This window comes from Corythoichthys intestinalis, chromosome 19 (genome assembly GCF_030265065.1).
Source record: "Corythoichthys intestinalis isolate RoL2023-P3 chromosome 19, ASM3026506v1, whole genome shotgun sequence".
Lineage (NCBI taxonomy): Eukaryota > Metazoa > Chordata > Actinopteri > Syngnathiformes > Syngnathidae > Corythoichthys > Corythoichthys intestinalis.
This window is the reverse complement of record NC_080413.1, coordinates 6,458,594-6,483,965: the sequence shown is the minus strand read 5'-3', so window position 1 is coordinate 6,483,965 and position 25,372 is coordinate 6,458,594. Positions and strand designations below refer to the sequence as shown.

Below are 25,372 nucleotides of genomic sequence, written 5' to 3'. Positions count from 1 at the left end.
AGAGCTTTTCAAACCACACAAAGACGCTTCCCAAGAGACATGGAATCGCAGTACGCTCAAAATAGGCATTAAAAGGATAAAAGATTAAAAGCACAATAAAGAGAAGTAAAGATAAAACAGAGCTAGTGGTTATGGTGTGTTATGCCCCTTTCCAACTGAAACTAGTGGGTCAACGCGCGTTTTTTCCAAGCTGAAGCAATTTTTTTTTTTTTCATCACCCGTCTAACCCCCCACCCCTCCTCAGCCGTGCGTAAGGTTACGTGACGTCACCACGCTAAGATGCGCGTCGACAAATGCGACCGAATTCATTCAGTTCAAGGAAGTAAACAATGCAGAGCAACATGGAAGCCTCCTTTCCGTTTGTGTTCGCTGTTTGTATGCTTTTTACTGCCCTCAAAATGGTCGAAACGCAGCAAAGGATCAACACTCTGCTTGTGCTGGCGACGTGAATTTTGGTTTGATCGACGTATAAGCATCAACGTAACTACGGTTGTGGGGCGTGTTAAATGGGAGGCGACTGGCACGTTGTTATGACGCATCATGTAAGAGCCTACGTCACCACGTAGATACGGGTGTTGACTGTTGACCCGGAGTTTTGCTTTCACACTGCATGACGATCAGAGCCGAGGTGATTTTAACGCGGGTCGCTTGGTGTGTTGATTGACACGGGTCGAGGTGGGTCGGTGCACCTTTCCCACTGCCACCAAAAGCCGATTGTTAGTGGGTTGACACGGGTTTTTTGCCAGTGTGAAAGGGGTATAAGAAAGAGTGAACAGGTGTATTTTCAGTCTGGATTTGAAAATTGATAGGGTAGATATACTGCGAGATCGGAGGTAGGGAGTTCCATAGCTGGGGGGCACACTGACTAAAAGCTCTGGAACCAAAGGTGGAGAGGCGGACACGGGGTACAGAGAGGGGGAGGATACTGGAAGAGCGAAGTGGACGGGTTGGATTGTTTAAACGGAGTAGATTGCAAAGGTAGGGAGGGGCCAGGCCATGGAGTGTTTTGAATGTGATTTCTGGATTTTTTTTTTTTTAGATTTTTTTTTTAGATTATGTCTCTATGAGTGGAAATACATCTATGATTGGAATTTCAGACCACTACTATTTTCTAAGTTGGTGAACTTGCAAAATCACAAAGAGTGCAAATTAGGGCTGTCAAAATTATCGCGTTAACGGGCGGTAATTATTTTTTTTAAATTAATCACATTAAAATATTTGACGCAATTAACGCACATGCCCCGCTCAAGCAGATTTAAATGACAGCTCAGAGTCATGTGCACTTGTTACTTGTGTTTTTGGGGGAGTTTTGTCGCCCTCTGCTGGCGCTTTGGTGCGACTTATTTTATGGGTTCAGCACCATGAGAATTGTGTAATTATTGACATCAACAATGGCGAGCAACTACTTTATTTTTTGATTGAAAATTTTGCAAATTTTATTAAAACGAAAACATTAACATAAAATTTCTATAACTTGTACTAACATTTATCTTTTAAGAACTACAAGTCTTTCTATCCATGGATCGCTTTAACAGAATGTTAATCATAATGCCATCTTGTTGATTTATTGTTATAATAAACAAATACAATACTTATGTACAGTATGTTGAATGTATATATCTGTCTTGTGTCTTATCTTTCCATTCCAACAATAATTTACTGAAAAATATGGCATATTTTATAGATGGTTTAAATTGCGATTAATTAATTTTTAAGCTGTGATTAACTCGCAAAAAAATTTTAATCGTTTGACAGCCATAGTGCAAATACTTCTGCTCCTCACTGTAAATCTCAGAATATTTTTTTTTCATTTCAGCAGTCCTACTGCCGAGTGTGTATTATCATCATCAAGTTGGCATTGTCTTTGTAGACGCTATAATTTTTGCCCATCTGTGAATATCCATTCGAAATTGTTGGAAACCTTTATTTGTTTATTTATTTTTGGACTTAAACTTTTGAATTTTACAGACGAAACATTTTTTAGTAATTGTCGACTAAAACTAGATGAAGATGAACACATTTTACAATGACTGAAATATGACATTTGGACAAAAATATGTACTAGTCGAAGACAAAAATTACAACAATCAGTCGTACACTACACAAATCTGGCCTTTATGGAAGAGTGGCAAGAAGAAAGCCATTTCTCAAAGATATCCATAAAAAGTCTCGTTTAAAGTTTGCCACAAGCCACCTGGGAGACACACCAAACATATGGAAGAAGGTGCTCTGGCCAGATGAAACCAAAATTGAACTTTTTGGCCACAATGCAAAACGATATGTTTGGCGTAAAAGCAACACAGCTCATCACCCTGAACACACCATCCCCACTGTCAAACATGGTGGTGGCAGCAGCATCATGGTTTGGGCCTGCTTTTCTTCAGCAGGGACAGGGAAGATGGTTAAAATTGACGGGAAGATGGATGCAGCCAAATACAGGATCATTCTGGAAGAAAACCTGTTGGTATCTGCACAAGACCTGAGACTGGGACGGAGATTTATCTTCCAACAGGACAATGATCCAAAACATAAAGTCAAATCTACAATGGAATGGTTAAAAAAAAAAACGTATCCAGGTGTTAGAATGGCCAAGTCAAAGTCCAGACCTGAATCCAATCAAGAATCTGTGGAAAGAGCTGAAGACTGCTGTTCACAAACACTGTTCACAAGAATGTCAGTATCTCGATGTGCAAAACTGATAGAAACATACCCCAAGCGACTTGCAGCTGTAATTGGAGCAAAAGGTGGCGCTACAAAGTATTAACGCAAGGGGGCCGAATAATATTGCACGCCCCACTTTTCAGTTTTTTATTTGTTAAAAAAGTTTAAATTATCCAATAAATTTTGTTCCACTTCACGATTGTGTCCCGCTTGTTGTTGATTTTATGTTGATGTTGTTGAAATTAAAATTTTATATCTTTATGTTTGAAGCTTGAAATGTGGCGAAAGGTTGCAAGGTTCAAGGGGGCCGAATACTTTTGCAAGGCACTGTATGTAAACTCGTTAGCTTCCATTCGTTCATTAACCCTCCCATTCAAAATGAATTGAACATCTAGTCCCGTCAATGTCACTCAAACATGAGCGTACAAAGCCAGTCCTCCAGCTTCAATGAAACATCTACGATCAGCAGACCCGATCACGTTACACGGGCCGCTCCCGCGCCTACCTGCGGTAGGCGACCTGCCGCAGCCCGTCATCGTTTGCCATCGATTTCTTTTCCGCTGCCGACAGACTCCCCGCCAGCGAGCGAGATGAATAATTCACGGGACGCCGCTGGCTGCGTCGGTAAATAAATACTTAACTAATATTGGCCCGCCGCAAACCGCAGGTCTCCATTTACCGCGACGCCAGTCCGGAGGGCAGACGCTGCGCCGAACATAAATATGAAGTGTGTATAAAAACCCGCACCTGTGGTTAAAACGAAGGTTACGGAACGGCGCTGCATGCCGTTTCCATCTAGAGCTGCCACGATTCATCGACGAATAGACAACTAATCCATGATTGATACTTTATTAATTGTTTAGACTGGAAAATTGTCCAAATCTTCTTCTTTGAGGCTCTTAACAGTACAATAACTATTCTTCTCTAATCATCTTAAGCAAGAGGGTAACGGTACAGTGGTATGAATATGTATCTGAACCTTTTGGAATTTGTCACATTTCTGCATAAAATCCCTATCAAATGTGATCTGATCTTTGACAAAATCACACAGATGAAAAAACTGTGTCTGCTTTAACTAAAACCACCCAAACATTTATAGGTTTTAATTAGGGCTGTCAAACGATTAAAAATTTTAATTGAGTTGATTACAGCGTAAAAATTAATTATTCGTAATTAATCGCATTTAATCGCAATTCAAACCATTTATAAAATATGCCATACTTTTCTGTAAATTATTGTTGGAATGGAAAGATAAGACACAAGATGGATATATACATTCAACATACGGTACATAAGGACTGTATTTGTTTATTGTAACAATAAATCAACAAGATGGCATCAACATTACTAACATTCTGTTAAAGCGATCCATGGATAGAAAGACTTGTAGTTCTCAAAAGATAAATGTTAGTACAAGTTATAGAAATTATTTTATTAAAACCCTCATAATGTTTTCGTTTTAATAAAATTTGTAACATTTTCAATCAAAAAATAAACTAGTAGCCCGCCATTGTTGATGTCAATAATTACTTACACAATGCTCATGGGTGCTGAAGCCTATAAAATCAGTCGCACCCAAGTGCCAGCAGAGGGCGGCAAAACTCCATAAAACACAACAAGTGAGCGTTTCACTGTACTGTCATTTAAATCTGTCGGAACGGGGCATCTGCGTTAATTGCGTCAAATATTTTAACGTGATTAATTTAAAAAATTAACGCCCGTTAACGCGATAATTTTGACAGCCCTAGTTTTAATATTTTAATGAGGATAATGTGCAAACAATGACAAAAGGGGGAAAAATAAGTAAGTGAACCATCACATTTAATATTTTGTGTCCCCCCCCCCCCCCTCCCCCGGGCTGCAATAACTTCAACCAGACGCTTCCTGTAGCTGCAGATCAGTCTGGCACATCGATCAGGACTAATCTTGGCCCATTCTTCTCGATAAAATTGCTGTAGTAAAGTCAGATTCCTGGGATTTCTGGCATGAATTGCTGTCTTTAGGTCATGCCACAGCCTCTCAATGGGGTTCATGTCTGGACTTTGACTTGGCCACTCCAGTATTTTGTTCTTCTGAAACCATTCTGAAGTTGATTTACTTCTGTGTTTTGGATCATTGTCTTGTTGCAGCATCCATCCTCTTTTTAGATTCACCTGTCTGACAGACGGCCTCAGGGTTTCCTGCAAACATCTTGATAAACTTTTGAATTCATTCTTCCATTAATAATTGCAAGTTGTCCAGGCCCTGAGGTAGCGGAACAGCCCCAAATCATGATGCTCCCCCCACCGTGCGTCACGGTTCGGTTGAGGTGTTGATTTTGGTGAGCTGTTCCGTTTTGCTTCCACACATGACCTTGTGTGTTATTCCCAAACAACTGAACTTTGGTTTCATCTGTCCACAAAATATTTTGCCAAAAGTTAAGTGGAGTGTCCAAATGCCTTTTTGCTAACATTAAACGAGCAACAATGTTTTTTTTTTTTTTTTTTTTAGACAGCATTGGCTTCCTCCGTGGAGTCCTCCAATGACCACCATTCTTGGCCATAGCTTTACATATAGTTTATGTGTGCACAGTGATTTCTGTAAGTCTTTAGCATACACTCTAGGGTTCTTTTTTTACCTCTCTGAGTATTCTGCACTGAACTCTTGGCGTCATCTTTGGTGAATGGCCACTCCTTGGAAGAGAAGCAAGAGTGCCAAACTCTCTCCATTTGTAGACAACCTCTCAAATCATGGTGTAAAATACGTATTTGTTCAATACCAAAAGTTCATCTCAATACTTTGTCATGTACCCTTTGTTGGCAATAACGTAGCCCAAACGTTTTCTGTAACTCTTCTCAAGCTTTTCACACACTGTTGCAATTATTTCGGCCCATTCCTCCATGTAGATCTCCTCTAGAGCAGTGATGATAACAAGAACGGTGAGCAAAAATCCCAAAACCACACGGGGGGACCTAGTGAATGACCTACAGAGAGCTGGGACCACAGTAACAAAGGCTACTATCAATAACACAATGCGCCGCCAGGGACTCAAATCCTGCATTGCCAGACGTGTTCCCCTGCTGAAGAAATTACACGACCAGGCCCGTCTGCGGTTCGCTAGAGAGCATTTGGATGATCCAGAAGAGGACTGGGAGAATGTGTTATGGTCAGATGAAACCAAAAAAGAACTTTTTGGTAGAAACATAGGTTCACATGTTTGGATGAAAATGAATACTGAATTGCACCACACCCACTGTGAAGCATGGGGGTGAAAACATCATGCTTTGGCACTGTTTTTCTGCATAGAGACCAGGACAACTGATCTGTGTAAAGGAAAGAATGAATGGGGCCATGTATCGAGAGACTTTGAGTGAAAATCTCCTTCCATCATCAAGGACATTGAAGATAAGACGCTGCAAGGTCTTTCAGCATGACAATGATCCCAAATATACACATAACAAAGTATTGAGATGAACTTTTGGTATTGATTTGCAAATAAATTCTTTAAAAAACAAACAATGTGATTTTGGTTTTTTTTCCCCCACATTGTCTTTCATGGTTGAGGTTTACCCATGTTGACAGTTACAGGCCTCTAGAATATTTTCAAGTGGGAGAACTTGCACAATTAGTGGTTGACTAAATACTTATTTGCCCCACTGTATTAGCAAAGAAATTGTTCAGTATCAGAACCGATCGGTCAACTCGTCCCAAAAATAAATCAGTGAATAGTCGCCAATCAAAATAATCATTTGTGTCTGCCAAATTGCTGTCTGACTTTTAGCGTGAGGTGTTGTTTTTACACGTATTTAAATATCAGGCTCCAAATGAATCACTCTCACTAATAACAGAAGCGGAGCCAGCGCATAGCTTTTTTAAAAAACTGCCACAAAGACATGCCGCAATACACATTAGCACTCCCCCAAAAAGTCCTGCTTCCATTCAGCAGCCAGACGCTATAATTGCAGGTTGGGAAGGCAGACGGATTGTTGGTCGGGGAGAAAAAAATGTATAAAAAAATATCAGCGGAAGTTGAATGACGGCGCGTTCATTAGCACAGACACGTTGTTCTCGCCGGCGTGACGGAGGGTGACACGCCTCCATTGTTGTCGGCCTTTGATTTAGCCAGCACGCCATTAACGTGCGTTTTGACTGGCAGCGGATGTTTGCGCGAAAAGTTCCCGCGGACAGTTTTGTGTCGAGATTTTCTTTGGACACTTTTACGACGTAAGCTCGAGGAAACAACTTGGCAGCTTTTCCTCGTAATAACCCGACGGAACGAGAGATGAAGATGCTTGACTCGTTCCGTCGGCTGAATGGATCGGACGTCTGTTGCCGTCAATGGCAGTGGAGGAGTGATATTTTACAGTTTGTTGGATATAGACGCCAGTGTTGTGCATGGACATGTTCATACTTTGGGCGAATGTTAATTGAACGCATCATATTTCTGTCTCATGAACATAACTGTGAACCAGTGTTGTTTTTGGCAACCATTTAAATTTTTGTCTTAGTCTTTTGGACGAAAATACTTATTACTCTTAGTCATATTTCCGTCATGTCAAAATGTTTTTGTCTAATTTTAGTCGACAGTTACTCAAAATGTTTTCGTATGTAAACATTTTAGTCCAAAAATCAAACAAACGAGTACAGACTGTAGCGTCTACAAAGACAATGCCGCAGCAGAACGACGAGCCGTAACTTGCTCGCCACTGGGGGCTGGCCGATCGGTGAAGACAATCTACCCCGCCGCCGTGTATGACATGAGTAGGGGTAGTTTTGTGTGACTGTTCTAATGCTGCAACAATTAATCGATTAACTCGAGTATTCGACAAGAAAAAAATATTCGAATTAAATTTGGCTGCTTCGAGTATTCGTTTAATTAAAGTGGAGTAAAGTTTATTTTGAAAGTGTTTGCATTTAGTTTTATTGATTTGGGTGGGTATACTGCCATCTAGTCATTTCACATGGCTGAATCCAGGTGCTCCTTGTTAAGACTAACATAAGCTAAGTTTTTGTATGAGCTAATCTTTCTTTCAAATGCATTTGTAATTTAGTTTATATGTATAATTAGCCTATTTTTGTGGGAATATGTGTCTGAACCATTTGTTAAGAGCATTGTTAAAAAGTTAGCATTTTATAGCATTTTAACTAGCGGACTTTTGCTATGTAAGTTAGCCAATTGTTCTTTTGTTGTACATGGATCCTCCTTTATTTTTTTATTTTTTTTAATACCGTTTGAGGCTCAGCTTAGGTAATTTAATTTTTCATGTTTCTTAACCGATTACTCGATTATTCGAACTAATGGTTCATCAATTAATCGACTACTAAAATAAAGGATAGCTGCAGCCCTAGATTGTTCGTTTTCAAAAGGCAAGAAAAACACTTGGAAAAGCCGCTCGGTTTGGGTTAGCGTGTCGGCTAGCTGTCACGCCTCCTGTCTGTCCGAAGCCGGGACAGGGAAATGACAAAAGCCAGACTAACTCCGTTGGCATAAAATACCGTTCCGGAGGTTTAAGACCTCGGCAGTTTTGACTATTACGCAGTAATTTTGCCTTGTCGTACTGAATAAATGCATTTTTAGTATTTCATATTCTATTTGTCATGACCATCACATTTATTTACCAATTGGAGAAAAATACTTCGATAAAAAGAGTATCCTGTGATAATATTGGAGTAGAGTGATTAAAACAATGACATTTTGCCGCTCTCTGTCGCATTTTTCTCGTTCTGAATCTTCCCACTCAATGTGCTGAATTCTAAATCTGAAATCGTTACCCTGCCGACGTCATCACCCAGCTGGGGACGCTATAATGACAGGCAGGGCTAAACGGCAGATTAAAAGACTAATTTTTCGTCATTTGTGCGTCGCCAAATTGTTATATATAGTCGAATCGTCTCAAATTATGATTTTAATTCACATAATAATGCTATTTAAGACTTTTTTTATCCTGTCACAGGCACTTTAAGTTTCCATAAATACCCCCTAAATTCCAAAATAACAATACAAAAACATTAATTATACGTGATATTAATAAAATAAACCATGACTGACGACAAAATGACGGACAAGACAGTTACGTGACTATAAAAAGAGAAAAAAAAACGACTTGAGTCAAAATGGCCGACGAGACTCCGGCGTCATTAAGTCAAAATGACGTAAGTCGGGTACATCGTAACCCAGTGAATACCTGTAGTCTTTTTTTAAATTGAAACAAAAAAAGAAAGATATATTTATTCATAAATTGATCTGTATTATTGTCATTATTATTCTTTAAAAAAGAAAAAAATTAAGAAAAAACATTTTTATTATTTAACATATTTATTATTATATTCATTTATTATGATTATTATATTATATTATTTATTATCATTATTTTATTTATTAAAACATACAACATATTTATTTTATACTGTATTGGTCATATTTTAGTATTTTATTTTTACATCTTTAATTTTGAAAAAGCGGAAAAAAATCTCAAATTTATTTTAATATAAATTTTTTTTCATTTTGAAATTTATTTCTTTTTATCTTGAATCATTTATCTTTTTTATTTTCAAACAAAAAAAAACTGGAAAGAACTTTTATTTTTATTATTTTGTTCATTTAAATTAATGAAAAATATTTTTAAATGTACATAATTTATTATATTTATTTCTTTTCATTATTATTATATCATATTATTATATTATATTATTTATTATTATTGTATTTATTAAAACATACAACATATTTATTTTATACTGTATTTGTCATATTTTAGCATTTTATTTTTACATTTTTAATTATAAAAAAATCTAAAAAAATTTTTATATGAATATAAAAAAATATCTCTTTATTTTGAATCATTTATCTTTTTAGTTTTTACCCCCCCCCCCAAAAAAAAAAAAAAAAAAAAAAAAACAAAGGAAAAAACTCCCTGGATTTTTAAAAAAATATATATATTTTTTATTTGCATTCATTTAAATTAATTGAAAAATATTTTTAAATGCACATAATTTATTATTATATTTATTTCTTTTTCTTATATTTATTATATTATTATATTGTATTATTTATTATTATTATATTTATTAAACCATACAACATATTTATTTTATACTGTATTCATCATATTTTAGTATTTTATTTTTACATTTTAAATTTAAAAAAAAAAGGGGGAAAAAAATCTCAAATAAATTTAGATTAATATAAAAAAATATTTTTCATTTTAAAATTGATTCCTCTTTATCTTGACTTATTTATCTTTTTTATTTTTATCCCCCCCCCCCAAAAAAAAAACAACAACGGAAAAAAACTCCCTGGATTTTTTTTATTTTTATCATTTTATTTGTATTAATTTAAATTAATTAAGAAATATTTTTAAAGGTACATAATTTGAAAAATTTAGTGCATACTTACGCACATAATATTCACAGTACAACTTTTTTAAGTGTGTCGTTTTTATTTACAACTAAAATTTTAAGCCCAGATTAATACAACAGCAAATAACATCATTCTCACACCAGGATGAATCAATTATCAAAAGAATCATTTGTGACAGCCCGATCATAATTATCACACCCGACCTGCTTACAGTACGTAAACCGAGAAAGTGGTCGGTAGGATCGATGCGTGCGCGTCAAACGTCGATAAAGAAATCTCCGCTTACACGCGCGCTCGTCTTTAACCTTGACGCTGTTTCCTACGTGCGCGTCGCCTCGTCTATTATTTACTAGTCAGTCTGAGCCCATAATGTGTAAACAACCGCCGACAATGACCCGGCTGACCCTCGTATTAAAGCGACCCCCGAAATACCGACAGGATTCGACGGGGCTCTCGTTTCCGATCGATTTGTGCGCGCAAAGCAAATGTTACCTCCTACCAGGCCTTCTTCGTGTTTGTTTTATTGAGTTCGGAGTGGCAAAGTGATAAAAAGCATGACTCGTTTTCAGATTTGCTTTATTTAGCAGGCGGCAATGAGCATCAAGGCAAAAGGTGTTGAAGAAGTGCGCAAATTTATTAGCTAGCAAGCTTGTATGCTCGTATTCTGTTTGCGCGTCGTGTTTATTTGTCGACGATGAGGTATTGCTCCTTCTCTCGCGGGTAATGGTCCATGTGACTGTTCTCCCTGGAGAAAGAGAAGGATGATTGTTAAAACAATGATGTCATGATATGGCGATACAACAATTGAGCTTATCAGTTGTAGACGTCCAGTCCATTTGAAGTGGGAGGGATGGCAGCGAATGAACATCGCAGTGAATGAACATCGTTCATTCGCTGCCATCCCTCCCACTTCAAATGGACTGGACGTCTATGGCCGTCAGTTGCAGCAAAAAAGTTTAATTCCAGTTTAGCCCCCTCCCCAAAAAATTAAGACTTTGCCGGTAAAATGCTGTCATTAAAAGTTGTAAAGCAATAAAACAAACAACAAAAATAAACTTGCAGGACTGAACGGGCCCTCGCAGTTTGGCGCAACTCGGACGTCACGCAAACTTGGACGGTACGCAGGTTGAGGTGGTGGCAGATCGTACCCCTCTAATCCTCTCATGAGAACCTAACATCCTCGAAACCCGCCTCTTTTTTTGGGATTAGAAATTAAAGATGTCCCGCTCGATCGGGTCCGATCACGTCATTTTCAAAGTATCGGAATCGGCAAAAAAATATTGGACATGCCTTCTTTTAATATATATATATATATTTTAATTAAATCGTTTTCTAATTGTATTTAAAGTTACAGACAAAATGTCTTACATTCATCCAGAGTCTTTAGTTCTGGCTTAAAGAAGGGCTATCAAATTTATCGCGTAAACGGCGGTAATTTTTTTTTTTTAATTAATCATGTTTAAATATTTAATGCAATTAACGCATGCGCTGCACAACCCACTCATGCATTGTCGCGTTCAATCTATAATGGCGCTGTTTTACCTATATATAGAGCTAACAGGCAGCGTAAAATGAGTAGAGAGAGTTTTGGCAGTCTTTGGAGCCTCTTTTTAATTGGCTAAAGCATTAAAATCCCTCTGTCAATAATTAGAAATATCGTGAGAAGCAATGTGGGAAAGAACGGTAGTGGTTGATCTTTTCCTTAACACCCTATGTTACTTTCCAATGCAGAGAAGATATATCAATTGGTGCCACTACGCACAGTCATGGTTGCACTTCCCATCATGCATTTGGGCAGAACAGTTAAATGGCTACAGTATCATTTACTGAAAGCTCAACAAATACACTAGATGGCAATATTTAGTCACAATATACAAAGTCACATTTATCCTTTAAGAATTACAAGTCTTTCTATCCGTGGATCCCTCTCACAGAAAGAATGTTAATAACGTAAATGCCATCTTGAGGATTTATTGTCATAATAAACAAATACAGTACTTATGTACTGTATGTTGAATGTATATATTCGTCCGAGTTTTATTCTTTTTTTTCTTAATGCATTGCCAAAATGTATATGATCGGGAAAAATTATCGGGAATGATTGGAATTGAATCGGGAGCAAAAAAAAAAAAGCAATCGGATCGGGAAATATCGAGATCAGCAGATACTCAAACTAAAACGATCGGATCGGGAGCAAAAAAAACATGATCGGAACAGCCCTATTAGAAATACATTCACACACCTAGGAGAAAAAAAACCTATTGGAGAGACTACTACAAAAAAGGAGGCGCTCCTGAGCTGTGCAGCCATGCCTTTACTCAAAACATAAATTAATCTTCTAATTGGGCCAATTCGACCAAGTGTGCCAAATTCCGTAGCTCTATAATCTGGCTAAGTTTTTGAAAAAGTGTACTTCTTTTAATGACGAACAAAGCGTCGTCATGGCAAAAGACATGTGGACATGAGCCTTAAAATGTTGTATTACAAAAGGTCTTGAAACTACAATGACCAACCTGAAAATAACTGGACATGTATAAGTAAAATGAGTGACTTTCTGTTGCCACTAGTTGGCGCTGTAGCATTGATGCGATTTAGCCATACCGGACCCTTCAGGGTACGAGTCTTACCAAGCACGGGATGTTTGGCGCAGATAAGTTGTATGTTTGCCAAGTTATGACTATTCAAAAATTTGTGGCAAGACAAAACAGGGACAGTCATTTTCACTTTCCTGTTTGGACCCCTCTACTTCTATCAATATTTTTCATCAGGCACCTGAACACAAGTCTTAAGGCTCCCTTAAAACAGGTTTGAGGTCAATTGATTTTTTTCCCCCTTCCAGGATTAGTCGGTCTTGTAAAAAAGGCCATTTCCTGTTCCCAGCAGGGGGCGCCAGGCCTAATGGGGAATATTTCAATGCAGTCGAGTTCAGGCTGGGATACATCACGTACATGCCAAATATGAAAAAGATTGAAAGTTGTATCAGGGAGTTATTAGTCATTTTCAACTAGAGCCTGTATTTCACCACTTTGCCATGTGACTTTAAGCATGCAGTAGTAGAACCTTTATTGAAGAAAAGAGGCCTAGATTCCACCCTCTGTTCAAATTTTAGGCCCATTTCTCATCTTCCATATATTTCTAAAATACTAGAAAAGGTTATCTATAGTCAGCTGCTACCATTCCTTGAAGAAAACCAGATTTCGGAACCATTCCAGTCTGGTTTTAAATCCTTCCACAGCACTGAGTCGGCACTTTTAAGAGTATCAAATGACATACTTCTGGCAACAGACTCTGGCAAGTTTGTTGTTTAAGTTCTTTTAGATTTATCTGCAGCATTTGATACCGTAGACCATGAGATTTTAATTTCTCGTCTTGAACACAGTGTGGGTATTCAAGGTGTCGCTCTTGAATGGTTTAAGTCTTACCTAAATGAATGGGCAATTTCATGTCCAAAAAGGCATCGCTTCCACACGGGGTTCCCCAGGGATCTGTTCTCGGCCCTCTTTTATTTTCGCTTTATTTATTGCCTCTTGGTTCTGTTTTTAGGAAACATGGTGTTTTATTTCATTTGTATGCTGATGACTGTCAGATCTATTTTCCAATGGCGCAAAATGGCACTTTCTGTCAACTTATTGAATGCCTCAACGATATAAAGTCATGGCTCTCATGTAATTTTTTAAGTTTGAATGACAGCAAGTCTGAAGTCATGGTGTTCAAACCAAGTAGCCAGGCCTCCCTGAATGTTGACCTCGGTTCATTGTCTCCGTTTCTTAAGAATTATGTCAAAAATCTAGGGGTCCAATTTGATTCTGATTTTAAATTTGAGAAGCAGATTTCTTGTGTTGTACGGGACTGTTTTTATCAGCTTCGCCAGATTGCTAAGGTGAAATCTATTGTTTCACGCTCTGATATGGAAAAATTGATTCATGCTTTTGTCATAACTCGGATGGATTATGGTAATTCTTTGTATGCAGGTGTCGGTCAGGCGGCACTGGCCCGTCTGCCACTCCTAACTAGAACCCGCAGGCGCGAAAATATCACCCCCGATTTTAGCATCTCTTCACTGGCTCCCGGTACATTATCGAATACATTTTAAGATATTATTATTTGCTTTTAAATGTTTGAATAATCTTGCGCCGCCATATCTATCAGAACTGCTTCAGCCTTACAGTCCAACCAGAACCCTCAGATCAGCTGACCACAGTGGCGCCTCCAGAAATTTTTCATAGGGGTGGCCAGATGGGGCCACTTAAAATCTTGGGGTGGCCAAAACTAAAAGCCATAATTTCAGGTTTTCATTATATTATTGCAGTAAAAAGGTCAGGGGAAAACTATCAGAAAGACTTAAGGACACAGCTACTGATATACTTTGGTGTATTGTGTAATATTTGATGTTACTAATGATTCAATGTGTATAGTCCATAACTGTCCAGTCAACATTTTGAGTTCCACAACAATTCTGTTTTATTGTGTTATGTATATATTAGGCATATGGTGTACATTTAACTAGGGCTGTCAAACGATTAAAATTTTTAACCGAGTTCATTACAGTTTAAAAATGAATCGCAATTGAAACCATCTCTAAAATATGCCATATTTTTCTGTAAATTATTATTGGAATGGAAAGATAAGACAAGACGGATATCTCCATTCAACATACTGTACATAAGTACTGTATTTGTTTATTATAACAATAAATCCACAAGATGGCATTAACATTATTAACATTCTTTCTGTGAAAGGGATCCACAGATAGAAAGACTTGTAATTCTTAAAGGATAAATGTGAGTTTGTATATTGTGACTAAATATTGCCTTCTAGTGTATTTGTTGAGCTTTCAGTAAATGATACTGTAGCGACTTAACTGTTCTGCCCAAATGCATGATGGGAAGTGGTGCAACCATGACTGTGTGTGGTGGCTGCAAATGCTATATCTTCTCTACATTGGGTACACTACAGGGTGTTAAGAAAGATATCAACTCCTGTCATTCTTCCCCACGTCGCTTCCCACAATATTTATAGTTGCTGTGGGAGAGATGACAAAGCTTTTGCCAATTAAAAGCACGGCCCCAATGAATACTTGTATCTACTCCACTCACTTGACACTGCCTCTTATCTCTGTATATAAGTTAAACGGCGCCATTGTAGGCTGTTTGCGGCAATGCGTGAATGAGTCGTACCGCGAATGCGTTAATTGCGATAAATATTTTCATGTGATTTATTAAAAATAATTAATTACCGCCCATTAACGCGATAAATTTGACAGCCCTACATTTGACAAAACAAACTAAATGCATTCATTTGGGATGAAATGCATAACTGATGCGACAACAATCTAATGATATACTGGCAAGCGGGGTGGCCAGTGGGGTGGCCAACCAATTTATAGGGGTGGCCGTTGCCACCCCTGGCCACCCCGTGGTGGCGCCACTGGCTGACCACCTGCTTCTAGTAGTCCCAAGATCAAGGCTGAAGCTTAGGGGTGACCGTGCATTTGCGGTGATGGCGCCCAGGCTGTGGAACCAATTACCACTTACTATTAGACAGGCCCCTTCACTTACGGATTTTAAATCACGTCTTAAAACATTTTATTTTTCTTCAGCTTTTAATGTGCAATGACAGTTTATGACCTTGTCTTTTATTCATTTTATTTTATGTGTTTGTTTTATCTTTCAAAGTTGACTTATTTTGCTGTGTTATGCTATGTAAAGCACTTTGGTCTCCTTGGCGGATTTTTAAATGTGCTATACAAATAAAGTTGATTGATTGATTGATTGATTTTCTGACTTTGGTGTTTTGCCCAAAAAAAAAAAAAGGCCAACTTTGGCATGTCTCCTGTTGCATGTTTCTATTTTTTGACATTGAAAGAATTAGCAATTTTCACTTTGACTTCATATTTTCAAATTAGGAGTGCAGTTACCACTTCACAGCATTTCTGTTTTGACGTGTTCGGACGCAATTTTGAAAGAAATGGCACTTTTGAATTTGCATTTTAACACAAATCACATGCTTACATGGCAATCCTTGCTTCCTCACGGATTAGGGCTTTGTGAGCTGAGGGAAAAAACAAACAAACGTCAAACATGTCTGGCTTTTTTTTTTTTTTTTTTTGGTAGTCAGGAAAAAAATAAAAACAAGTAGGAGGCCATGACCTTTTTTGTCTTATCGACCATAATATTAATATTTGGTATAAAGGCGACCCAAAATGTGATGGTCTCAACCGAATGATTTTGTAACGATACTTGGGAAAATTTTTAAAAAAAAATAATATTATGAATTATTAAAATTGTTAATAAGAAGAAAGTTAATACAAATTAAAATGAATACAATTAGAATTATGCTCTGGTTATGGTAAATAATTCATAATACTATGTAAATGCATATGTTATATAATACCGAATATATAAGGAATCATAAACATTTAAAATAGAGAACAATGCAGTTTTTTCTGTTTTAATTGAGATATTTTTTTATATAATGAAATACATTAAAATACAAAAATAACAATATGTACAATATTAATTAGTTTTTATTAGTTTTTTGTTTGTTTGTTTGTTTGTTGTAGTTGTTGTTGTTGTTTTTTATGAGGAAATATTTGTGGATATGTTTGTAAAATGATACCGAAAAGGTCATTAAATTTTGGGGTCATGAGGTCAAAGGTCAGAAAATGAATATGAATGAAACATGATCATGGATTAGTCTATTTAACTCAAATTTGCAGTGTATTTGATATGATGAGCAGAGAAATTCATTCTTAGCGTGTCCAAATATGGCATTGCTTTGAATTTGGCTGCTTTGGCGGAAATTTCCTCTCTAAATCCTCCTCTAGCTTATTGTATAAATTCATTGAATAAAATTTTGAATAAACTTTTACAGCAACTTTGTTGTAATTTTTTTCCTATATCAGTCATGTAGTTTTATACAAGTAATATATTATGACAGTGTTAAAAAATTAAAATTATTAGTCAAAACTAGTTGATGCAAACCCAGAGTTTGAAAGCGTTTCCGTAAATAAAGCAGCCATTTACCTCTATATCCCGCCTTGGCCCCTTGGTAAATCGCCTTAGCACCTCTCCACATATGTTTCCAGAAACACTCACCGGGCTCGGCCATGAGCACCACCAGCGACAACACCAGGAAGAGTGTGACAAACTTCATGGTTGGAAAGTCACAGCTCGTATCTGTACTTCTAGACAAGAAAATACTGAAGCTACTATAAATATGAAACCCACACTTAAACTATCAGGTTTTTGTGATGTCAAAAAAGAATTGTGCAGCTTTTACAGATCACGGTCTTTAAGATTATATCACAAATTCTAGTACCAGTTCATGCAAATGATGTTTTGTCGTTACCTTTTGACGAAGAGATGAACTCGGACAAGGTAAATTCAGCGAATGGGCCGTTTGAATGCTGTTTTGTTTAAATGGGCCGACTTTTTTTGACTTTGTAATCGTTCCGGTTACTAAAGCTAAAGATCTCTCACCATCAAGCGGGGTTTTGGACACTAGGCAGAAGTTCTGCTTGCGGTCATGTCGCGGAGTTTATCAGACATCGACACCTTGATGTTGAGGAACTAGAAAAGGGAATTTCACAAGTTTTTACTTTAAAGAATGTTTTAAAAATATTAGGGCTGTCAAAATTATTGCGTTAACGGGCGGTAATTAATTTTTTGAATTAATTACGTTAAAATATTTGACGCAATTAACGCACATGCCCCGCTCAAAAAGCTTAAAATGACAGCACAGTGCAATGTTCACTTGTTACTTGTGTTTTTGGGAGTTTTGTCGCTCTCTGCTGGAGCTTGGGTGCGACTGATTTTATGGGCTTCAGCACCCATGAGCATTGTGTAATTATTGACATCAACAATGGCGGGCTACTAGTTTATTTTTTGATTGAAAATGTTACAAATTTTATTAAAATGAAAACATTATGAGGGTTTTAATAAAATAATTTCTATAACTTGTACTAACATTTATCTTTTAAGAACTACAAGTCTTTCTATCCCTGGATCGCTTTAACAGAATGTTAATAATGTTGATGCCATCTTGTTGATTTATTGTTACAATAAACAAATACAGTACTTATGTACCGTATGTTGAATGTAAATATCATAATTTACAGAAAAATATGGCATATTTTATGGATGGTTTGAATTGCGATTAATAACAATTAATTAATTTTTAAGCTGTAATTAACTCGATTAAAAATTTTAATCGTTTGACAGCCCTATAAAATATACAGTGCCTTGCAAAAGTATTCGGCCCCCTTGAACCTTGCAACCTTTCGCCACATTTCAGGCTTCAAACATAAAGATATATAAAAAAAAAAATTTTTGTCAAGAATCAACAACAAGTGGGACACAATCGTGAAGTGGAACAAAATTTATTGGATAATTTAAACTTTTGTAACAAATAAAAAACTGAAAAGCTGGGCGTGCAATATTATTCGGCCCCCTTGCGTTAATACTTTGTAGCGCCACCTTTTTCTCCAATTACAGCTGCAAGTTGCTTGGGGTATGTTTCTATCAATTTTGCATATCGAGAGACTGACATTCTTGCCCATTCTTCCTTGCAAAACAGCTCGAACTCAGTGAGGTTGGATGGAGAGTGTTTGTGAACAGCAGTCTTCAGCTCTTTCCACAGATTCTCGATTGGATTCAGGTCTGGACTTTGACTTGGCCATTCTAACACCTGGATACGTTTATTTTTGAAGCATTCCATTGTAGATTTGGCTTTGTTTTGGATCATTGTCCTGTTGGAAGATAAATCTCCGTCCCAGTCTCAGGTCTTGTGCAGATACCAACAGGTTTTCTTCCAGAATGTTCCTGTATTTGGCTGCATCCATCTTCCCGTCAATTTTAACCATCTTCCCTGTCCCTGCTGAAGAAAAGCAGGCCAAAACCATGATGCTGCCACCACCATGTTTGACAGTGGGGATGGTGTGTTCAGGGTGATGAGCTGTGTTGCTTTTAAGCCAAACATATCGTTTTGCATTGTGGCCAAAAAGGTCAATTTTGGTTTCATCTGACCAGAGCACCTTCTTCCACATGTTTGGTGTGTCTCCCAGGTGGCTTGTGGCAAACTTTAAACGAGACTTTTTATGGATATCTTTGAGAAATGGCTTTCTTCTTACCACTCTTCCATAAAGGCCAGATTTGTGCAGTGTACGACTGATTGTTGTCCTATGGACAGACTCTCCCACCTCAGCTGTAGATCTCTGCAGTTCATCCAGAGTGATCATGGGCCTCTTGGCTGCATATCTGATCAGTTTTCTCCTTGTTTGAGAATAAAGTTTGGAAGGACGGCAGTTTTTTATTTGTTAAAAAAAGTTTAAATTATCCAATAAATGTTGTTCCACTTCACGATTGTGTCCCACTTGTTGTTGATTCTTGACAAAAAAATTAAATTTCATATCTTTATGTTTGAAGCCTGAAATGTGGCGAAAGGTTGCAAGATTCAAGGGGGCCGAATACTTTTGCAAGGCACTGTATATAACAAGATATACTATAATTGACTGTGTTTTCAATTATCAATTATTAATAATTATTTTCAAAGATGTTCGATCGGGTCCGATCACGTCATTTTCAAAGTATCGGAATCGGCAAAAAAATATCGGACATGCCTTTTAATTTTTTTTTTTTTTTTTTTTTTTAATAAAATCGTCTGCTAATTGTATTTAACGTTACAGACGAAATGTCTTACATTCATCCAGAGTCTTTAGTTTTGGCTTAAAATAGGGCTATCAAATTTATCGCGTAAACGGCACAAATTTTTTTTTTTTTTTTAATTAATTAATCATGTTAAAATATTTAATGCAATTAACGCATGCGCTGCACGACGCACTCACGCATTGTCGCGTTCAATCTATTATGGCGCCGTTTTACTTGTATATAGAGCTTATAGGCAGCGTAAAATGAGTAGAAATAATTTTGCAGTCTTTGGAGCCTCTTTTTAATTGGCTAAAGCCTCAAATCCCTCTCTCAACAATTAGAAATGTCGTGGGAAGCAATGTGGGGAAGAACCAGTGGTTGATCTTTTCCTTAACACCCTATGTTACTTCCCAACGCAGAGAAGATATATCAATTGGTGCCACTACGCACAGTAATGGTTCCACTTCCCATCATGCATTTGGGCAGAACAGTTAAATGGTTACAGTATCATTTACTGAAAGCTCAACAAATACACAAGATGGCAATATTTAGTCAATATACAAAGTCACATTTATCCTTTAAGAATTACAAGTCTTTCTATGACCCTGGATTCCTCTCACAGAAAGAATGTTAATAATGTAAATGCCATCTTGAGGATTTATTGTCATAATAAACAAATACATTACTTATGTACTGTATGTTGAATGTAAATATTCGTCCGAGTTTTATTCATTTTTTTCTTAATGCATTGCCAAAATGTATATTATCGGGAATGATTGGAATTGAATCGGGAGCAAAAAAAAAAAAAGCAATCGGATAAGGAAATATCGGGATCGGCAGATACTCAAACGATCGGGATCGGATAGGGAACAAAAAAATCATGATCGGAACAACCCTAATTATTTTGTATTTCTATCAACTTTCTTTTACTAAAACAAATTTTTATTAAATTGAACATGATACAGTTGGTAGAGGTTACACTAGCCAACATTTTTTGTATTTGCATGATTTTTTTTTAAAGCTAATTCTATACAAATTTGCATTGCTGATTTCAAATATGCCATAATTTCCCCCTCTGTATGCTTTAGTTTCTATGCAATTAACATTTTTGATACTCTTATGGTGTTTTTTTATACAGATTCTTTATATATTTTCACCCAATGCCAGCTGAACTTTTCAGTCTTTTGCACAGTTTTCTACATATTTCTGAATAATTTTGAACATTAGCTTGTTAAAGTTGTTTAATTTTCCAAATTGGAGCACTTCAGCAACACTGCAGCACATTTTCCCGATTGTTGTTGCTATTATTTTGACAAATATTATCACTAGAAAAATTTTTCATGATACAGATGGCAGTAGTTACTCTAGCCAACATTTTTTTCTTTCATTTACATGATTTTTAAGTCGCTGATTTTAAATCTGCCATCATGCTTTAGTTTCTATGCAATAGGCATTTTCGATACTCTTATATTTGTAGTTTTTTTTATACAGATTGTTTATATATTTTCTAGGGCTGTCAAAATTATCGCGTTAACGCGCGGTAATTCATTTTTTAAATTAATCACGTTAAAATATTTGACGCAATTAACGCACATGTCCTGCTCAGAAAGTATTCTGCCTTTTGGTAAGTTTTACAGCAAGGCTTTTTGTGCTGTCCAACAGCGAACTCTTGTGGTCGCTTTGCGACATGGTTTATTGTTTTCTTGCCCGTTCATTATGGCTGCACGACGTCTCGGGCTGATAATGTTGTGTTTATGATCCTTGGACAAGATTTGTCCGTAAGTATGGTTGTTATAAAGAATGTACATATTATGTTAGTAAGCAAAATGTTATATTTTTTGTATGAGACACTTTTTGTTTATGTTTAGTGAACCTGTATAGCGTGCTAAGCTAACGTTGTTGCTGATGCAATGCTTGTGTACTTTTATTTTGTAGTTTTACGACGGTCTAAATAGGACAATGGTTTGAGGCTATTTTATTAATAAATCAGATGAAAAAGGAAGAAGTCTAATTATTAAGGCGTCGTTCACTAGCTGTCTAGCTTTCGAAAAAGTAGACGCTTCGGAGTGAGGACAGCATAGACAGATTTAAATGACAGTAGAGTGAAATGCCCACTAGCCCTTATGTACCATATGTTGAATGTATATATCCATCTTGTGTCTTATCTTTCCATTCCAACAATTTATTTTACAGAATATATATATAATTTACAGAAAAATATGGCATATTTTATAGATGGTTTGAATTGCGATTAATTGCAATTAATTACGATTAATTAATTTTTAAGCTGAAATTAACTCGATTACAAATTTTAATCGTTTGACAGCCCTAATATTTTCACTTAAATAGCAATTTTCACATTTGTGCATAGTTACAGTACATATTTCTGAATACATTAGCTTGTTGTAGTTGATTAATCTTTATAAATTAGAGCGCTTTAGCAGCGCATTATTTAGCTACATATTGTTACTTTTCAGCTATTTTTAAGGCACAAGCTAATAATCCACTTTGCTAAAAATATTGCCATGCAATACTTTTCCACTGCACAAAAATTGTAATCTGATTTGACAAAAAAACAAAAACAATAAGAATATACAGGGGAAAAATAAGGTCAGATTTGGATAAAACACCCTAAAATGTGTCATTTTGTGTTTGTTAAACATTTAAAAAGAGACACAACTAAGCAAGTGACATTGCAGCTTTATTCCAAATTGCATCAAGCGATAAAATCACTTTCTTGTAATAGGCATTTATTGTTGTTATTATTTTTTTTTATTAGGTTAAAAACAAAAAGCGACAGAAATGCAATGCGAGCGAACTGTTTCAGTTAGGCACAGACTCCACGGAACGCTTGTCGAGCTCCACTTGCTCTGCAAGGACGCCATTCCCGTGGATCAGCCTGTACGTGACGGAAGCGGACAGCTGGAATTAAAATCGTTGGCTGCCATTGACAGCCATAGACGTCCAATTCGTTTGAAGCGCTAACAGGCAGCGAACGTTCATTCGCTGCCACCCTCCCGCTTCAAACGGATTGGACGTCTACAAGTTGTAAACTCATTTAAATTCGTAGCAGAAAAGCCATACAATTGGACGTCCATAATAAATCTTACCCGTGAATCGCATTTGCAACTAAAAAAACACAGCAAAAAAAAAAAGTAGTTATTAAAAATACGATCATGTTAATTTGTTGGGGGGTTTTTTTGGTCAAAAAAGTACCGTGAGAAATCCCGTGAACGAGCAGCCCAATGAAACACTCCCCGGGCTGGGCCAACAACACCACCAAGAGCACCACCAGGAACACCGCCGTCCACTTCATCCTACGTTAAATAAACTCGAGGTAAGATGAAAGTATTTAGCGTACAAGGTTTTTCCTCACCTTCTCAACAATCGGCAAAAAAGTCTTGCAATCGGTGAGTTGAGCTGTCGACTGAACAGTGGCGGATGTTTAACTTCTCTTTTTAGACATGCTGGAGGTGGGAGGTCGCTAAGTTCTAGATCAGTAGTGTCAAGAATAACGCCCGCGGACCACTTTGGCGCCAATCCGACCCGAGGGGTTGTTCTGCCTGACAGGCACGTTTCAGTTCATTGATACTGTATAGGGTTGTTCCGATCATGTTTTTTTGCTCCCGATCCGATCCCGATCGTTTATCCCGATATTTCCCGATTGCTTTTTTTTTTGCTCCCGATTCAGTTCCAATCATTCCCGATAATTTTTCCCGATCATATAAACATTGGCAATGCATTAAGAAAAAAATGAATAAAACTATATACAGTATATCTATATAGAGTATATACATTCAACATACAGTACATAAGTACTGTATTTGTTTATTATGACAATAAATCCTCAAGATGGCATTTACATTATTAACATTCTTTCTGTGAGAGGGATCCACGGATAGAAAGACTTGTAGTTAGGATAACTTTGTATATTGTGACTAAATATTGCCATCTAGTGTATTTGTTGAGCTTTCAGTAAATGATACTGTAGCCATTTAACGGTTCTGCCCAAATGCATGATGGGAAGTGCAACCATGACTGTGCGTAGTGGCACCAATTGATATATCTTCTCTGCGTTGGGAAGTAAAATAGGGTGTTAAGGAAAAGATCAACCACTACCGTACTTCCCCACATTGCTTCCCACGATATTTCTAATTGTTGAGAGAGGGGTTTTAAGGCTTTAGCCAATTAAAAAGAGGCTCCAAAGACTGCCAAAATTCTCTCTACTTATTTTACGCTGCCTGTTAGCTCTATATATAGGTAAAACGGCGCCATTATAGATTGAACGCGACAATGTGTGAGTGGGTCGTGCAGCGCATGCGTTAACTGCATTATATATTTTAACGTGATTAGTTAAAAAAAATTAATTACCGCCGTTTACGCGATAAATTTGATAGCCCTACTTTAAGCCAAAAACTAAAGACTCTGGATGAATGTAAGACATTTTGTCTGTAACGTTAAATACAATTAGAAAACGGTTTTATTAAAATATATATATATTAAAAAAAGGCATGTCCGATATTTTTTAGCCGATTCCGATACTTTTGAAAATGACGTGATCAGCATCCCGATCGATCGGGACATCTTTAATACTGTATGTACAGAATCATCTGCTTTTATTTTGACATTGGCGTTGAACATTGAATTTTTCACATTCGGTCACATTCTTCCTTTATATCCCTATTCTTTATACATATGGATATAAAACAATCTCGATTCTTGGTTAAAAGCAAAAAAACTGTGCGATTAGCGTTTATTTGACGTAAACATGCCGTAGTACAATGCTAGTTTGTTAGTGAATGGATTTTGAAACGTTGTGAAAAAAGTCAGTGGGAGAAATTAGCCGCTATTGCATTAGCATCATAGTTCGCAATATTTACGTGAAATATATCCTAACTGCATGTTTTTTTTTTTGCTTTTAACCAAGAATCGAGACTGTTTTACGTCCATATTTATAAAAAAATTGGGGGATTTAAGCATTTATTCACAAGAATTTGCACCGGTGAAGCTCTGTTTACATCACGCGGCCGCTAGCTCCATTCACTTACACACTAGCATTGTACTTCGACATATTTATGTAAAATAAATGCTAACTGCAAGTTCTTTTTTTTTTTTTTTTTGCTTTTAACCAAGAATCGAGACTGTTTTACGTCCATATCTATAAAGAAGTCGGGGATTTAAGCATTTATTCACAATGATTTTTTTCTGTTTACATCAGCTACATTCACTAACAGACTAACATTGTACTTCGACATATTCATGTAAAATAAACGCTAACTGCACGTTTTTTGTTTGTTTGTTTGTTTTTTCGCTTTTAACCAAGAATCGAGACTGTTTCACGCCCATATCTATATAGAATTTGGGGATTTAAGTATTTATTCACAAGAATTTTCACCGGTAAAGCTCTGTTTTCAGTGGTGCAAATAAGTATTTAGTCAACCACTAATTGTGCAAGTTCTCCCACTTGAAAATATTAGAGAGGCCTGTAATTGTCAACATGGGTAAACCTCAACCATGAGAGACAGAATGTGGAAAAAAAACACAGAAATCCACATTGTTTGATTTTTAAAGACTTTATTTGCAAATCATTGTGGAAAATAAGTATTTGGTCACCTACAAACAAGCAAGATTCCTGGCTGTCAAACAGGTCTAACTTCTTCTAACGAGGCTCCACTCATCGCCTGTATTAATGGCACCTGTTTTAACTCATTATCAGTATAAAAGA

The 25,372-nt window shown here is 36.8% G+C and overlaps 2 protein-coding genes across 4 annotated transcripts in view; one reads left to right on the top strand and one right to left on the bottom strand.

Moving 5' to 3' along the window:
* Positions 1 to 25,372, top strand: part of LOC130907589 (exostosin-1) — a 209,274-nt gene that overhangs the window by 83,746 nt on the left and 100,156 nt on the right. The gene's annotated exons all lie outside the window — the stretch shown is intronic.
* LOC130907590 (dicentracin-like) lies at positions 10,560 to 17,497 on the bottom strand. 3 transcript variants are annotated; one of them, XM_057822855.1, is made up of 4 exons: positions 17,351 to 17,497; positions 17,026 to 17,186; positions 16,012 to 16,051; positions 10,560 to 10,745 (listed from the first exon to the last, which is right to left on the bottom strand). In XM_057822855.1, the coding sequence occupies exons 2-4, from the start codon at positions 17,153 to 17,155 to the stop codon at positions 10,682 to 10,684; spliced, it is 234 nt and encodes a 77-aa protein (XP_057678838.1). In that variant the 5' UTR covers positions 17,156 to 17,186; positions 17,351 to 17,497; the 3' UTR covers positions 10,560 to 10,681. The 3 variants fall into 3 exon arrangements, with proteins under 3 accessions (XP_057678838.1, XP_057678840.1, XP_057678839.1); XM_057822857.1 differs by having other exon boundaries at positions 17,026 to 17,178; positions 17,351 to 17,479; XM_057822856.1 differs by having other exon boundaries at positions 17,026 to 17,201; positions 17,351 to 17,422.

What these genes read in the sequence shown, in the direction of transcription:
- LOC130907590 (XM_057822855.1), bottom strand. Translation starts at nt 17,155, where the DNA reads ATGAAGTTTGTCACACTCTTCCTGGTGTTGTCGCTGGTGGTGCTCATG. An exon ending in GGCCAAGGCGGGATATAGAG is followed by an intron (nt 16,052 to 17,025) that starts GTAAATGGCTGC and finishes TTTTTCCCTCAG; the next exon opens with CTCACAAAGCCCTAATCCGT. An exon ending in GAGGAAGCAAGGATTGCCAT is followed by an intron (nt 10,746 to 16,011) that starts GTAAGCATGTGA and finishes CTCTTTCTCCAG; the next exon opens with GGAGAACAGTCACATGGACC.